We start from the raw sequence: 16,713 nt of genomic DNA on the forward strand, positions 1-16,713 counted from the left end.
TATATTGATACTTGCACATGGGGTGTGTGTGTATGTGTGTGTGTGAGTTATATAAAACAGGGATCTCAAACACATTTAGTGACTTTTCTGCAAAAGAAACAAAGCCAAGTCGGCACTGGTGGCTCACACCTATAATTCTAGCTACTTGGGAAGCTGAGATTGGGAGGATCAAGATTCAAAGATACTAATGTCCACATATGAGGGAGAACATACGATTTTTGGTCTTTTGGATCAGGCTAACCTCACTCAGAATGACGTTCTCCAATTCTATCCATTTACCAGCGAATGATAACATTTCATTCTTCTTCATGGCTGCATAAAATTTCATTATGTATAGATACCACATTTTCTTAATCCATTCGTCAGTAGTGGGGCATCTTGGCTGTTTCCATAACTTGGCTATTGTGAATAGTGCTGCAATAAACATGGGTGGGCAGGTGCCTCTGGAGTGACCTGTGTCACAGTCTTTTGGGTATATTCCCAAGAGTGGTATTGCTGGATCAAATGGTAGATTAATGTTTAGCTTTTTAAGTAGCCTCCATTAGATCAAGGGCAAACACAACAAGGGGATTGAACTTTGATCACAAGATAAAAGTGAGTGCACACAAGGGAGATATGAGGATAGGTAAGACACCTAAAAAATTAGTTAGCATTTGTTGCCCTTAACGCAGAGAAACTAAAGCAGATACCTTAAAAGCATCTGAGGCCAATAGGAGAAGGGGACCAGGAACTAGAGAAAAGGTTAGATCAAGAAGAATAACCTAGAAGGTAACACACATGCACAGGAAATTAACGTGAGTCAACTCTCTGTATAGCTATCCCTATCTCAACTAGCAAAAACCCTTGTTCCTTCCTATTATTGCTTATACTCTCTCTACAACAAAATCAGAGATAAGGGCAAAATAGTTTCTGCCGGGTATCGACGGGGTGGGGGGGAGAGGGAAGGGCAGAGTGGGTGGTAAGGGAGGGGGTGGGGGCAGGGGGGAGAACTGACCCAAGCCTTGTGTGCACATATGAAAAATAAAACAATAAAAATTAACAAATAAAAAAGATTCAAGGATATTTTGAGCAAAAATTTGTGAGACCCCCTCCCCCCCATCTCAACCAATAGCTGGGAGAGGTGGCATGCATCCGCTATCCCAAGCTACATGAGAGGTTGAGATCAGGAGGATCACAGTTCCAGGCTAATCTAGGCAAGAGAAGTTGTGAGACCCCATTTCAATGGAAAAAAAGCTGGGTGTGGTGGCAACATCACCCAGCTACAGCAGGAAGCACAAAATAGGAGAGTCAGAGCCCAAGAAGGCCTAGACAAAAAGCAAGACCTTATCTCCAACATAACCAGAACAAAAGGGCTGGAGACTTAGCTCAAGTGGTAGAGTGCCTACCTTGCAATTGCAAGGCCTGAGTTCAAATCCCAGAAGAAACAAAGTCAAACTTCAGATGAAAGCAAATAGGTGTAGCCATTTTATTGAAAGATCTTCCAGCCATGACCAATGGTCTAGTATTCAGTTGAGAAAGCATTGGTTGGTTTCTCCTGTTCCTGGACTTCTGGTTGGAAGCATCAGGAAAGACGGAAACAGCAGATGAGATGATCCAATGTGTCATTAGGCAAGTAGAAAGCAGGCATGGTGGTTAGAATCCCTGGGATCTCTTCAGTTTGCGAATAGCAGCATTAGTGTCACCCTTGGTAGCAATGAGTGCCTGTAGATTGGCATGGTGATCAACAAATCCCATGACACGAAGAGTTTCCATCTGCTTGCTGAAACGAATCTCAGGGGCTTGTAAAGGGTGGGCAGGTTCTCTGGATAGAGATTGTAAACTCTGAAGGATTGCTCCAGATGTGTAGTGGCACTCAGGCCTCTTGGGCTCAGCCATGTCAGATTTGTGGTGGCACTCAGGCCTCTTGGGCTCAGCCATGTCTGGCACACTCCAGGCCAAGGGCACTGTGTCAGTGTAGTTGCAGCTAGGAGCAGGAAGCCAATCTAAGCCCCATAGGTACGGTGCAACCCAGGGCAGAAGAACAGGAGTCTCGGTGGCCAATAGCTGGAGACCCTGCTCAATTTGTAATATTGCTTGTGATGCTTTAGGGTTGGTTAGGGCTAAAAGCAGATCAGAAATCTGTGACTGTTGCAAGTATGTGGGCAGCTGCTGCCTCCACAGTTCACTCATGTGAGGCATATTCATGAATGACATCATCTGAGCTGCCAGATGAGGGTGGCTCACAAGCAATTTCATCATACCTCCTGTAATCTGGGAGCTGACCTGTTCGTCCAACAGCTGGAGCTCTTCCTCTAGCTTCTGTTCAGAGCTGCCTAGAGAGAGGGTGGCATCTGTGTCATCTTCCTGGAGCTCCTGGGTGATTTCTGTGCTAGGTAGGGCTGGTATCCCAGCTAGCTGCTGAAAGGCACAGACATGCCTTTGACCCTTGGTGGAGATGGTGGCAGTATTGGACATAGACGTATGGTTGACCCTGTTGGGGGTGGCATTGTTTGAGATGATCGAGGATAAACCATGAGAACTTGTATAGATGGCCCTGGTCTTAGGGTGCTGTGGGAGTTGGTCTCTGTGCTCCTGGGGTGGTTGTGGAGGTAGGGGTGAAGGCTGGACTTGTTCCAGCACTTGTCCTGCCAGGAGAGTTGTAAAAGAATTTCCCCCAAAAGGATCTTGTAGGCTGTTGATCATTTGGTCATTGAAATCAGCATAGCTCTGACTCACAGCATTATTCTCACCTGAAGTTGTCTGTAAGTCCAGGTATGGCTGTGGATTCAGTGAATATGCAAGGTTCTGTGCAGGTTGCTGGATTTGCATTATCTCTTGCATCATGGCAAGGCTCCTTGCCAATTCCAGAGTCTGCCATAGGATCTCAGAATTATCAAGGAGGTGAGAAACTTCTGGGTTCTGCTGCATCAATTCTTGTATATCTGGGTGTGCTGAGATGAACTGCTCTATGACCTCCGAATTGGACAGAAGCCACTGAATGTTAGGGTTCTCCAGCATCTGTGCTATGCATTGTGGACTTTCCGCTTCCAGGTCCTGAGCCTTGGGTGCATCAGGCTCCACATGGAGGGTTGATTCCACCGGGGCTTGACTCATACCAGCAGGTTGGCGTACCCCACTGCTATTTCCTTTGGTGTTTCTGTCCTGCCGGCAGGGCTCATTGGTTGGCAGGTTCTGAGAGGAATGGGCCAGGGATCTGGATCCATTCTTGGACTTGATGACCAGGTGGATGGTGTGGCCGTCCACAACACCCCTCTGGCTCAATGTGTCATGGTCTTTGAGAAGGCGACCCATGAAGACCAGCACTAGTTGGTCCATTCGGCATTTGAAGTGAGCTGATAGTTTCTCCTTGAACTGCCTCACTGAGGTATCATCAGCTACTGTAAAGTCTTTTTGGTTGCCTGGTGTCTTCACTATCACTCGAGTGACAGTTGGAGTGATATTCCTGTCTACAGGAAGAGCCGAAGGACGCCTGCTCTGGGGCATCCTGGCTGTTCGAGAGATGACATGCGGCATGGATCTTAGTGGGCGGGCTGACAGGGAGCAGGTAGAAGCAGGGCAGAGGGGTGAGGGCAGACAAATGTTCCTGCTGGACTCCGTTGTAGATGTTGGGTTCTCAGGCCACAGGTTAAGTTTCCTTGTTGTCAGAAAAGGGATGAGTGACTATACTGTGGTCAGTATTTTATGATGGTGTACCCTCACCCCAGTTCTCCAGATGTGGCCTAGCTGAGGCCCGACGTGGCTACTGATTCCTACTTGGTACAGGGTGGACTAAATAATGTGCCCCTCCCACTTCCCCACCCCTAAGGACATGGCCTGTTCAGAAAAGGGATATTGTGATGTCAATTTAAGCCCCACAGATGTCAAGATAAGCTGACAGGAGGAAGGAGATGAATTTGGGGAGGAGGTAGGTATAAGTCTCAATTATAAAATAAGAACTAGTGAAGTGGCTCAAATACTAAGAGCACCTGCCTAGCAAGTGTGAGGCTCTGAGTTCAAAATAAAATAAGACATTTGTCCAGAAAAAAATGGAGACAAAATTTCCCAGTAAAGAAAATAATACTAAGCTTGGTGCCTGTGGTTTATACTTATAATCCTAGCCACCTGGGAGGCTGAGATTAGAAGAATCACAATTCCAAGTCAGCCCTGGTAAAAAGTTAGCAAGTCCCCATCTCAAACAATATCTGGATGTAGTGATGTGCACCTGTCATCCCAGGGATGGCAGGAAGCATAAAACAGGAACATAGCAGTCTAGGCAGCCTCGGCCAAAAGTGAGTCCCTATCTCCAAAATAATCAGAGCAAAAAGAGCTAGAGGCATGGCTGAAGCAGTAGAGCATAAGCACAAAACCCTGGGTTCAAATCCAAGTACCATAATAATAATAATAGTAAACAAACTTTTGTAATGAAATGTTGAATTGTATTTCTGTATAGTGTTATCTGTAGACCTCTTATAGCGATGTCAAGCCTCTATAAAATGTTGGATCTACTGAAACAATTTTAAAAATATATATATATATATATACCTGAGAGTAAGAATGGAGACAGTAACACAGAGAGGAGTTTATTAATTTTGCTAGTAATCTGGAAAGAGCAAGTATTAAAAAGGAAGATAGAATAAGAACAAAGGTCTTTCTTATATGGCAGTGGAGGTTATGTTTTTCTTTGGGGACTAGATTTTGGGGTTCTAGACTTAATTGAGAGTGCTCCCATGTGGTGGTTACATGATTTCCTCCTTTCTATGAAGCAGGAATAGGTTTGGCCAGAGATACTCTATAGAAGCCCTCCAAGCTAAAGGCAAGTACTTGTAAGACACTTTTTATTCACATATTTCACATATGGTTTGATCTTTTCTGCATGCAATCAAAACAGAATTTTCAGAAGATTTACCTCAGTATTCTTGTTCACTCTGAAGTGCTCACCTTTATGTCAAAGCATTAAGAGGAAGAGGTACCTGTAAAGCAAGAAGTAGGAGTAAAAGTGGTTAGTAGTGTAATTCCTAAAGGCAACAGGTTCAACAACTGAAAAGCCAGATTCAGTTTCGAGCTAGTGTTTGACTTTTCATTGGGAAGCTGATGAGTTAACTATTATTGGGTATGCTAAATATCTATGTTAAAGTTTGGGTGTAGGTGGGATCTTTATATACAAGAATGAGAAAACACATGTTTTAGTGGATGCATATTTGTGAATATATGCGTTGTGAAAGTGCATGCATACTCTGTTTTTTTTGGTGGTACTGGGGTTTAAACTAAGGGCCTTGTTCTTGCTAGGCAAGCACTCTACCATTTGAGCCACACTTCCAACCCTACATGCATACTGTATATGACTGGGAAGATCTCAGGGCCTGAATCCTCTGCCTGGAGGGGAAAACACTACTATTTACACAGATAAGGTACATACAGAGAGTTTGAACCCCTCTGTTCTCATTCTCAGTGTATTAAAGAAGAGCAAAGAAACGACAGACACAGGGTCAAGAGACTGCCTGCAATCACACCAAGAACTCTTTATTGGGAATGTCTGGACTCTCTGTCCAATCTATATCAGATCATACCCATATTCACCAGTTCAGTTACCAATTATAAAATGCTCACTTCCCAGAAAAGGACTCAGGCTTAAGCCCGTCTTTCAATTGTACTCAAAACTGAGATTAAGCAAAGACAGTACCTTTAGACCAAGACCCTGCCTTTTTCTTTCCAGAAACCCCGTGGAAGGGCCAGTGTATGAGAGAAAATATCCATATCCCACTCTCATAACCAGCTTCCATGCATCTTCTGAACTAGAATTAGATGCTCTCAATTTGACACTGAGAATTTTAGGTCACATAATCCTAGAATTCTAGGAACTATATTGATAAGTTTTAAAAAACAGGACATGAGATGCCAAAACATCAGAAAGAAAAGGTAACATTTTTCTAGCTAAGTATTTTTAATTTTTGATGCTGGGTAATTTCTCCTCCCACCCTTCGTGCTAGTGTACATTAAGCATGTGCTCTTACTGAGCTATGACCACAGTCCCTCCTTAGCTAACAATTTTTTGTTTCTCAATAAAATCCTCCCAGACCATTATTAAAGAGAATTTTAATTTCTTGATTGAGATATTAATTACCTAAAGAGCTAACTAGAAATAATCAATGTCTCTCAATCATTAAGGGAATGGTCCCCTAGAGGTGAGGAAAGACATACTTCTACCAACGGCTTGTCCAGCCCTAAAGTCTCAGGATCTAAGGGGCTTGTTGAGCTTGACAGATTTTGGTGGAGCATAAGCCCCATAGGGTCTTTTGACTGATGGTCTTCATGACCTGGGCTTCAGTGTCAAGAAGGTGAGGTCATAATTCATTAGGAAGCCATCATTGTAGACATAAAGCTTGTGGTCCCAGGAGTAATAATTAATACCATGCAGCATTTCCAGCATCTTGTCCAGTAAGATGCTGAGGTGGTGCTCCTGGCCAGTGGTGTGTCAAAAGCATAGGAGATCTCCTCTTGGTGAGTGCTCAGTGAACGTAAGGCATATAGCACCCCACAGACCATGAAGGCTCCTGACAGGTCTGGCTTGTACTGGTTGGTGTGCTATGTGTTCTCTACTTCTAGGGTGCTGTCATTGAGGAGACTTGCAACCAGGTTTCCCTTGCTCTCCCCAGTGGCATAGAGCACCCATAGTCCCTTCTCATCACCAGCAAAATCTAAGTCTGTCCAAGGCACACCAGCATAGGAGAAGTGGTTACTGTAGATGGCACCAGGCAATGGGCACAGCAGCACTAGGGTGTTGGAACACAGGTCCACTTTGGCCATGTCACTTGTGCCATAGTAGTTAAAGTACATAAAGTTCTTGTACACAGTATTGCCACTGCCATTACCATAGCCCATCTTCCACTGCTCATAGTTCTTCAGTAGCACCAGATTGTCATAAGATTTGTGCAACCGATGAAGTCAAAGTACCTAGACCAAAACCCCCACATCAGAATCATTAGGTGACTATAACAAGAAGAGTAATGAAGGGCTATAAAAATGGGCAGCCTTGCCAGGTGCAGTGGCTCATACCTGCAATGCTAGCTATACTTGGGAGGCTGAGATCAAGAGGATTGTAGGTCAAGACCAGCATGGGCAAATAGCTCACAAGACTCCATCTCTAAAATACACAGAGCAAAATGGACTGGAGGTATGGCTCAAGCAGTAGAGTGCCTGCTGTACAAGTGTGAAGCCATGAATTCAAAACACATTCCCACCAAAAAAAAAAAATGTGCAGTCTAATGTACCAGTTAAGAGCAGGGACTTTGAAATCAAGCATAATTGAGTTTTTAATCCGTCTTCTTTTACTTACTATGCATTATGGCAAAATAAATAATTGTTAAAAATAACAGTTACAATAATAATAACAGCTGCAGTGCCTGTTGGGCTTAATTATAATAAAATAGTGTAAGGTAGATTTTATTCTTACAGATTATGGGCTAGATCTCAGAAAGGTTAAGTACTTTGCTTAATGTCACACAGATTATAAGTGAAATCTATAAAAGGAATATCAAAATAACCCACCTCATTGATTGTCAGTACTGACAAAATAGTGCAAAGAAAACAATTAGTATAATATTCATCTCAAAGTGAGCAGTCAACAAATTGTAGATAATATTTTTTATTCTTTATGGAAATTCTTCGGTAACTAGACTCCACTGCCTTCCCCCGCCCTTAAGATGCGTGTGTCCTATAGTGGGACATAGTTCTGGAGCTGGATTCAGGGATGTTTATGATCATGAGGTCATTCTGAAGGGTGACCTAAGTTCAGTAACCTATGAGTATTCTTATTTCTTAACACTGGGGAGCAAGTCTTAAATTATCAACTAGAATTTGGAGATGATTCAAAGAACAAAGGCATATTGATATATTTCATATGATATAAAGTGTTTATGAGGAACTGGGAAACACTACTATCACTAATGCTAAATCCTTTTCAGATGAGCTTCATTTGAGGCTTTTCAATAACTCATTTAACCCTTCCATGAACTACTTAACTGGGTCCGTACTACACTTCCAGTATACTGACTTTAAATCCTGTGAGTTATTCTTGCCTCCCTAGCCAGGTTGGCACTGGAGGGCTTATTCATCTATTCTTTGACTCATTTAGCCATTCTTTATCTAAGAAATATTTGTCATTGTATTCTATGCTGTCCATACTTTTCTATGTAATTTCCTTCAGTCTTCTCATATATTTAGTTATCATCACATTATAGGTAGCTGAGAATGGTCCTATTCTCCAAAGTCACATAGCTTAAGTGGCAGTACTAAGACTCAAACTCAAGTCAATCTTAACTCCAAATCTCAGGTTTAGCCAGGATCAGTCCCTTAAGTTCTTCTAAGCAAGAAGTTAAGATTGTAAGGTCAAGGTACAGAAGAGTTTGTCGTTGAAATAGGATCAGCCCAGAAACAGAATCATCCTTGGTTCATGATAAGATTAAAAAATTTCAGATACTGGAAGGTCAGGACAGTCTCAGCCATACTTATCCCGTGAGAAGAATATTAGAAGATGATCTATCAAGTCCAGGACAGATTGGAGAGGAATGTGGGCTGAGGCAACAAAGACATCTGCTGGGGTAAAGGTAGGGAACATTTCAAATGAACCTGGGTGTTGAATAAAGATCATCCAGGACTCACCTGCCATCAGCACACAGAGGGGCTACCCAGTAAAGGGAAGAGGCTGGATTGAGTGCTGAGTCTCGGCCCCAAGTACCTGCTTTATATGAGATGCCCCTCCAATTGAGATTCAATGCAAGGGGTCTGCTGACATTTTGGAGGCCTCCCTGGGCACAGGAACCTTCAGGAGAGAACAGGCAACCTATGAGCTAGGTTTACAACCCACAGAGAGTATATAAACAAGTTGATTTAGCATTAATAGAGCATAATTAGGTGGTGTTCATCTGTCTGTGTGTATGGGTATGCCTGTGTGTACAAATATATCAATCTTGACCTGCATACCCTAACAACACACAAAGTAAAGAAATTGAGTATTTCTCCCCATCAGGATCTTTACTGCCCTCTTCTAAATAGGCTATAGACAATCCTGCCTTACCCTGACACTGGAGAAACAAGATCTTGAAAAATTCAGTCTGTGAATTCAGCAGGTGTGGGGGCAGGGGACAGTGTATATGGAGGCTTGTCCTTGTTCCTTTTTCTTCTCACACACACTTAGTCCGCCCTCAAGGACATCTACCTCTTGTTGGAAAGCACTGAAGCTGCACTGGTTAGAGTTAGCCAGAAGCTTCAGGAAGACACTGGCATTAGTCACCTAAGGAAATAAGACACCAGCAATGAGGGTCACCAAATGTTCTTAAGAACTGAGTCGGACTCTCAATTCCTCAGAGAAGACTCAGAGAGTCTTTTTCTCCAAAAAGAAATGATTTTGGAAATTGTTGAATATGTGTGAAAACAAAGGAGGGTTCTTTAATCTATCCACCTACCTGGCCCTGGAGTTGGTGGAGGACGTCTGCAGCCCCACTAATTCCTCCATTGACTTTAAGCTGGGTTGCCAAATGCTGTGCTCCCTCCAGCTCCAGGAGCAGCAGGTTGAAGGTTGAGTTCTCATAGAGGGAAACAACAGCACTGGGATGCTTGAATTCCAGGGTGTGTCTCATTTTCAGGGCCTGGGTATCTTGATCTTCAATGGCATGTGCACACTCACTACCCTGGGCATAGGAGGATGGATACAAAGCCTTCTAAATGTCAAGGACCCTGTGGCTCTTCTCATACATTCACAACTTACAAAGCACTCTCATACCTATTATGTTACTTGATTTTTTTCTTAGATAATCCTTGAGATAAGTGTTAATATTATACCCACTTCACAACTGAGGTCATTCATACCTTTCTTTTCACTGAAAGAAAAAACTGCTATACTCACATCATCCTTTTAAAAGCTTTCACATTCTCTTTTCCCATTCCTAGTTAAAGCCATCCCTCAAGACTGGGTTAGTGCATGAAAATAACTGGACAGACTTCCAGGTTCCAATCTGACCACATCCCATGAAGATTCCCCAGGCACTCACCAAATGAAAGTACACTAAACCACTGACCATACTACACTGTTAATGGAACACTTCTGTTCATTTGTTCTTATTGTAGGGTCAATTCCAAGCTTTCCAATTACAAGTCCTTCCACTCTACACAAAGCTCTTATTTTAACTTTTCAACTCAAATTCATTCCTGCCTCCTTTGTATTTGTCATTTAATTTCCAACCCTTTGATTAGTCTGTATTTGTGCCTAAGATCCCCATTTCTAATCTCCTACTGGACCATACCCATTTTTGTAGGAAGCACCACTAATATTTTCTTTGCTGTTACTACCACTGTTATCCAACTCTTAATTTGCCCTTCATCCTAAGATTCATGTCAAAGATAAGGGATGTGCTTTCCTTAGCTTCTTCTCTACTACCAGGACTCATCTCCATGCTAAATCCAAGAGAGGTTGTGCCTAGATAGCTCCCAGCCCTGCAGCCCACAGTTCCAGCACTTAACCTTGGACAGTTTCTGTCATACTTGCCAATGAGTTCCTGTGCTATACTTTGTAGCTGCTCTAGCTGGTGCAAAAGAATTGAATTGTTGGGCAAGTGGACCACACAGTGGCATATGACTTTATCCACCGAGTTTAACCCATTTCTCACCAGCTGGAAAACCACGGCCAAAGGCACACTAAGTATAATGAAGTAGGTTGTAGCACACATGCTGTCTGAGAATAAGAAGAAAGAGAAGACACTAACCCTGCTCTGAAGTGCCAGAGAAAATTTCTCTTTGCACAGGGGGCTCTTATTGCCATTTTGGTATCCATCTGTCAGTTTGAGTTGCTTTTTTAATTTCCCAGAATTAGTGCTTAATCCCCTTCTAATTCCTATTTGTTGGGCTACTGTCACCCTACCTCATGCACTGGCTGGATCTGACTGCAGTTCACATAGCTGGAACCCAAGTTTTCCTTAAGGTTCTACAAAAGGAAGCAAAGATGACCTATAGAAGTGTTAGGGACACAGCTTGAGTCCTCTTCTGCTTCCCCACAGCAGGAATTTGACAGACTCCCATAATTTCACCTTGTCTTAAAGAAAGAAGGCACAGAGTTCCCAATTATCAAGGGAATTAACAGTAACAGCACATGAGACATCAGAGTCTGAACTAATATTTAACATTCACAAGAACAAGACATGAGGTGAGTTAAAATCCATATTTTATAGTTGAAAAATAGGAGGGTAGGAGGCTACAAATATCTTACAAAGTTGCATGATCAATAAGAGACAAAGATGCAAACTGCCCCTAGATTTCATCTTAATTCTAGCTCCTGTGCTCTCACACCAAAGGAGCTGCAGAGCTCCAACCTATATAAAGGCAGGTTTTCAGTTCAGGCCAAAAGGGAGAGGGTGGGAGACAGATCTCTCACCTCAGCTAAGTAAAATAAGGGAAAGTACTAGTACCAAGAGACTCATAATCTGAGGTCTTCTTTCCCTTGCTTAGCATGTACCCTTCATGCTCATAAACCCACTGACTCTATAACTATACTTCTTAAGTTCTAATTTTGACTGTTGACATAGAATAAATTATTTAATTTTTCTGTGCCCTGGTGTCATCAAATGTATACTTTTGGAAATTATGGCATTTACTTTGTTGTTTGAGAGAGAGAAAGAGAAGGAGGAGGAGGAAGAGGGAGGGAGAGAATATTTGCAATACACTTAGAATACTGGCTGTCTGCCTCTGATACAATCACTTATATTGTTATTATAATTCTCTAAGTCTATATTTCCCCAGTACCATTTTGAAACTGGGTGAGTAGCATTAAATTGAGAACTCCTTCCTAATGTTTAAATTAGGCCTGTGGCACCAGCTAGAGTTTCCTTATAAATCTTCAAGAACTAAATATGTGGCCACCATACTTCTCTGACATTCCCCATCCCAGAACTTTTCTGGCCCTGGCATACATAGTTTACTTTGACTATATCTTCATCCTGAAACTTCCTCTCAATAGTTTAGATGGGGTGGAAAATGAAGCAATGATTGCATAGTCTAGAATGGTCTGCTGGCCACCATTACCCTTAGCATGGGAAAAATATGAAAGATTTTTATGGAAAAGAAGTCTTTATAACTGAGCCAAGAGTATAGCTTATAGCTCTTTCTTCTATTGTCTTTGCCTTGTCTTCTGTCTCACTCACCCTATGCCTGAATCAGCCAAAGGAAAATCAGAGCAAAATTGTGCTCATCCTCCCTCCCTCTCTCTACTGTTGCTCTCTCCAAAGACCTGGGGTCACTTGTACAGGATCAGAGTGGAAAAGGAAACTCACCTAAGTACAGAAGTATCTCCCCTACCTACTTGTGATCCCTCCACCCTCTGTGTATACCTGAAGCTGTCCTGAGAGTACCAGGGGCAGCAGCAGTAGAGTGGCCAGAAGAGTAGGAGCAGGCTGTATTTTGCCCCAGCTGCAAGAGTGGAGTAAGTCCCTAGGACTCCTCTGGGCTTTTATCTCCAGTACAAATACTGAATAATCAATATCTGAAAGACTGACACCTGAGAAGATGTTGGGAGGGTCTTGTAAGGGTGGGAAAAAGAATTGTGACAAACTGATGCCTCCAAACAAGGGTGGAAGTAGGTTTCCCATTACAAAAATAAGGTCATCTTCATCTCTCCCCAGGCTGAGATATCTCTACCCTCCAGGCCCTCTTGTCCAAACAGATTAAGTAAACTTGAGACATCCTGTAGGGGCCTTGGCATGGGTCCCCTTCAAAAGGGATTATTGTCTTTCCCTCAACTTTGAGGGAGTGAACTCTAGAAGGAAATGCAACCTTACCTGCTTAATCATGAGGACAGAAGCCATATTCTTAACTGTTTGCTCTTGGATGAAAGCCAAAGTATATACCTGGGGAAAACTGATCTTGCAACATTATCCTGGATTGCTCCGTTAAATACCATGTCTTACCCCTAGTCATTTGCCTCCTCTTCTATCCTAGGTACTCAAAATTTTTCCATCCCATTCCCCTATCCAAAAACTCCCCTTAACTCTGCTAGTCTGGATGCCCATAGCCTCAGCTACCTGTCTTCCAAAAAAGTCCCACCCAATATTTTGTGATCTGCCACAGGAGGCTACTGAAGCTCAAATTCTTTGCCTCTCAAGTGGATATTATTTTAGTGAAGGAATAGTTTTGTTCCTCAGACCTGGACCTCTTACAAGTCACTCTCTCCTCTTCTGCTGTCTCACTTAATAATTATCAATTAGGAATCTCAAATTTATTCAGGTTCCTGGGAGATGTCAGATTTCCTATGAAAGTATGAACCATTTCCTATAAAATGTATCATTCCACTTTTCTCTTGAAGAATTTGGTCTCTGTAACTCTACTATCTGCACCCTTTTTTGTTTCTTTGCTTCTAATAGTGCCCTTGACTTCATATATTATTCCACTTAGCATAAACCTATCTCATCCTTTTCAATTCATTCCCTGGCATATGCCTGGTTTAAAAAAAAAAAAAGGTATATGAAGGCTCTATTTCCCTTTGTGGGAAAAAAATTCAAGAATTTAGGTGAATATAAGTCTCCAGGAAGACATTCCCAGAAAATTTTTGGGGAACCCTTGACGTGAAATCATATCTTGCTTTATAGGGTCACACCCTCTGACTCCCTACCCAAGGCCAGAAAGTCATTCTCAATCAACTCCTGGCCTTGCTGTAGCCATAGATACAGAGAAGCAGAGAGGTTATCTTAAATTTGGTTGGGAAACCTAAAATACATGGAGTGGGAAACCATCCAGGTTAAGTGTCCAGGTGGTGCCTTATGAAGGCACCTTATGGTTCCTTATGGAGGAAGGGATCGAGGGAAGGGCAGGTTGGAGAACAGACAGAGCATGATGTCATACTCCATATTTTACCAACTACAACTGCCAGTATGAGGCACAAATTGGAAAAGTCAGAGTAGCCTCAGCATCTGATCAGATTTGGGGAACAACTTTGGGAAGGTAGTCATACTATGGTAAAGTCCCTTCCCAGGTATCCAGAACCTGGGAGTTAGGTATTAATCAGCCAGGTCAGAAATCAAGTCATTTTCCAGAGCTGTGTTCTTTTGTTTACACCATTTCCCAAACTCTTCTGTCTTCATCCCTTCAGGAAACATGGAGTTCCTGCTTAGTGGAAGACACTGTACAGAGCTTCCTTCACCAGTCTGTCTCTGTCTGTAGACTCTTTATGCATCATGGCCGAGGCCCAACTCATCTATATTTGTGTGATTCACTCATGGAGGTGGAGGAAGAGTAGACTATGCAGGTACAGCCAGGCAGGGAAAGGTCTATACAATGTACTCTGCCTGCCTACATTGCTAAATACAGGAATGGGTTGGGGTGAGCAAAGGGCCTCCTAGGGACAGAAAATGGAGATGCCTTGGTCAGAGTTCTAGTTGAGCCTTGTAACATTCACTTGGTCATCTGCGAGCACATGCCAGATAAAATAGAGTCTTCATTCCTGTGGGGAGGACCTCTCAGGGCCCACTCTTCTTACTAACCCTGTCCAGAAGAGCCGAAGAAAGTGCCTAAGCCTCTGAGCAATCTGCTGAGTTCGTACTCCATAGACCACAGGATTGAGGGCAGGGGGAACCACCACGTAGAGGTTAGCCAGTAAGATGTGCATATGCGCAGGCACTGTGTGGTGGCCAAAACGGTGCGCCAGGAAGGAAAAGAGGGCAGGTGTGTAGAAAAGAATAATGACACTGGCATGGGCCCCACAAGTACTCAGGGCTTTGTGGCAGGCACCATGGGATGGCAGACGGCAGACAGCTCGGAGAATAAGGACATAGGAAGCACCTATGAGCCCTAGGTCTAGGGCTGGGGAAAGCAGTGTAGTGGCCAGTCCATACCAGATGTTAGGGCGTGTGTCACCACATGCTAGGCGTGCCACACCCATGTGCTCACAGTAGGTATGTGGTAGGACCCTCTGCCCACAGTAAGGCAGTCTCTGGAGCAGGACCACAGGAGGTATCATGACACAGGCACTACGAGTCACAGCAGCTACAGCCACTATACCTACTACACGTGGTGTCAGCATGGCCCCATAGTGCAGAGGGTGGCAAATAGCCACATAGCGGTCCACAGCCATGGCCAGCAGCACTGAGGACTCAGCAATGAAGGCCACATGGGCAACAAAGAGCTGGGCTAGACAGGCCCCAAAGGATATCTCATCTGATAAGCCCCAGAGCACTGCCAGAGCTTTGGGCACTGTGGATGTGGCCAGAATCAAGTCAGCAGTTGCCAGAAGCCCCAGAAACTGGTACATGGGAGCCCGAAGGGCTTTGTCAGTTGCCAACAGCCCAAGTAGAAGGGCATTCTCTACCAAAGCTGCCATGTACAGCAGGCACATGGGCACAGAAAGTCAGGCATGCAGGGCCTGGCCTGTGAGAACCATCTACCAGTTCTACCGAGATTTTAGTGCTATAGGGGTAAGGATCAAGGGTTGAGATTCTATAGAATTTTCTGAGCACTGTATTGGGCACGTTTGTAGGAATTTGTCATATATGGAACAGCAGATTTTCTAACAGTCTTGTGCATTTGCTAATGTTCCCAATTGTGGATCAAAGAATTTGGTTTCTAAGAGGTTAACAGACACTAGTCACATAGCTGGTAAGTAGAAATCGTAAGATTTGAGCCAAAATTCATCTGACTAAGCACCATACTCTTCTGACAGTCTTCTCCTCTGGATAGAATGTCCCTGTATCAACTCAGGCATGTGGGGAAGTCATTTGTGTTATCTAAGCCTAATCCGTCCAAAGGCAGACTGCATCTATGCTCCCTCCATCCTAGGGGAGTTGTAAACCAAAAGGAAGGAAAGATAGAATCTCTATTTTCCAGTCCATTCACTGACAGATGCTCAGATAAGTTTCTGTTCCATGATACATTTCCCAGAGTTGTTCATTGTTTATTTCTCTGTTCGTTTTGTGTTGTTAAGGTCAGAACCACTCTCTCAAATTTATCCTTTCCCCCTAGCCTATTCAGTGTATTTTTCAGCTACCCATCCATCACTCCCTTTATCTCTGGTCCACTCAAGTTCAAGGCAAGTTGTTAGAGAACTTAATTCTTCCTTTGATCAGTGTAGACATTCATCCTCTGACCCAACTTTGTGGCTCCTCTTTCCTCTGTCCTTTGTCCGTGGAAAGACACTTTGCATTCTACGGTACTTGGTTCAGAAAAATCTAATGCTCACTAAGGACATAGATCAATTCTAGGTGGCAGTGGGGAGGACAGTGCAACTGATGATCTGGTTAAATTGATGGTGGTAGGAGGATAGGGCAGACTTTACTTACCTGGGATTAAGTAGGTTAAAAACAATCTGTAAGAAGGATCTAAGGTGAGCCGGGCTTTCCATGTTTCTCCTGAGGCCCACAGATTTGTCCCTGAATTTCTGGAGATAGGATCTAGTTTTCTAAATTGGTGCTGGAGACTAAGGAACTCGAGTCAAGTAAGCTGAGAATAAGGCATTTGGTCCTGGTGAAACTACTAAGCTTACAAATGGCCCTCTCTGTAGCACTTCTTTCTGGGCCATCATTCATGTTCTCATGCCCTGATTCCTGCAGAGTACAAACAGGACAAAACCTACACTAAACTTTCCTACATGAGAGTCTTACTGGTTTAGGGATAAGAGTTTCCTTCTGAAAGGTGAGGCTGTGTCAAGTCATCGGGCCTGACCCTGCTGCCTTCACCATGGGGACCCCACTAACTAGACTACCT

The 16,713-nt window shown here is 43.4% G+C and overlaps 2 protein-coding genes across 2 annotated transcripts; both read right to left on the reverse strand.

Annotated features, from left to right (window-relative positions):
• Window positions 1-1,632: 1,632 nt before the first annotated feature.
• Ubqlnl (ubiquilin like) lies at window positions 1,633-3,513 on the reverse strand. Its single transcript, XM_074066922.1, has one exon. The coding sequence runs from the start codon at window positions 3,511-3,513 to the stop codon at window positions 1,633-1,635; it is 1,881 nt and encodes a 626-aa protein (XP_073923023.1).
• Window positions 3,514-6,208: 2,695 nt separating this feature from the next.
• On the reverse strand, window positions 6,209-15,349 carry LOC141425177 (olfactomedin-4-like). The gene is given in 9 exon segments (XM_074081665.1): window positions 6,209-6,450; window positions 6,453-6,917; window positions 6,920-6,930; window positions 8,638-8,825; window positions 9,122-9,268; window positions 9,441-9,665; window positions 10,479-10,643; window positions 12,354-12,432; window positions 14,499-15,349. Coding segments are annotated over 9 exon segments (2,373 nt in total).
• Between the last annotated feature and the right edge of the window lie 1,364 nt (window positions 15,350-16,713).

Source organism: Castor canadensis, chromosome 1 (assembly GCF_047511655.1).
Source record: "Castor canadensis chromosome 1, mCasCan1.hap1v2, whole genome shotgun sequence".
NCBI lineage: Eukaryota > Metazoa > Chordata > Mammalia > Rodentia > Castoridae > Castor > Castor canadensis.

Bases quoted from the DNA above. Each gene is read 5' to 3' on its own strand.
- Ubqlnl (XM_074066922.1), bottom strand. From the start codon at position 3,513: ATGCCGCATGTCATCTCTCGAACAGCCAGGATGCCCCAGAGCAGGCGT.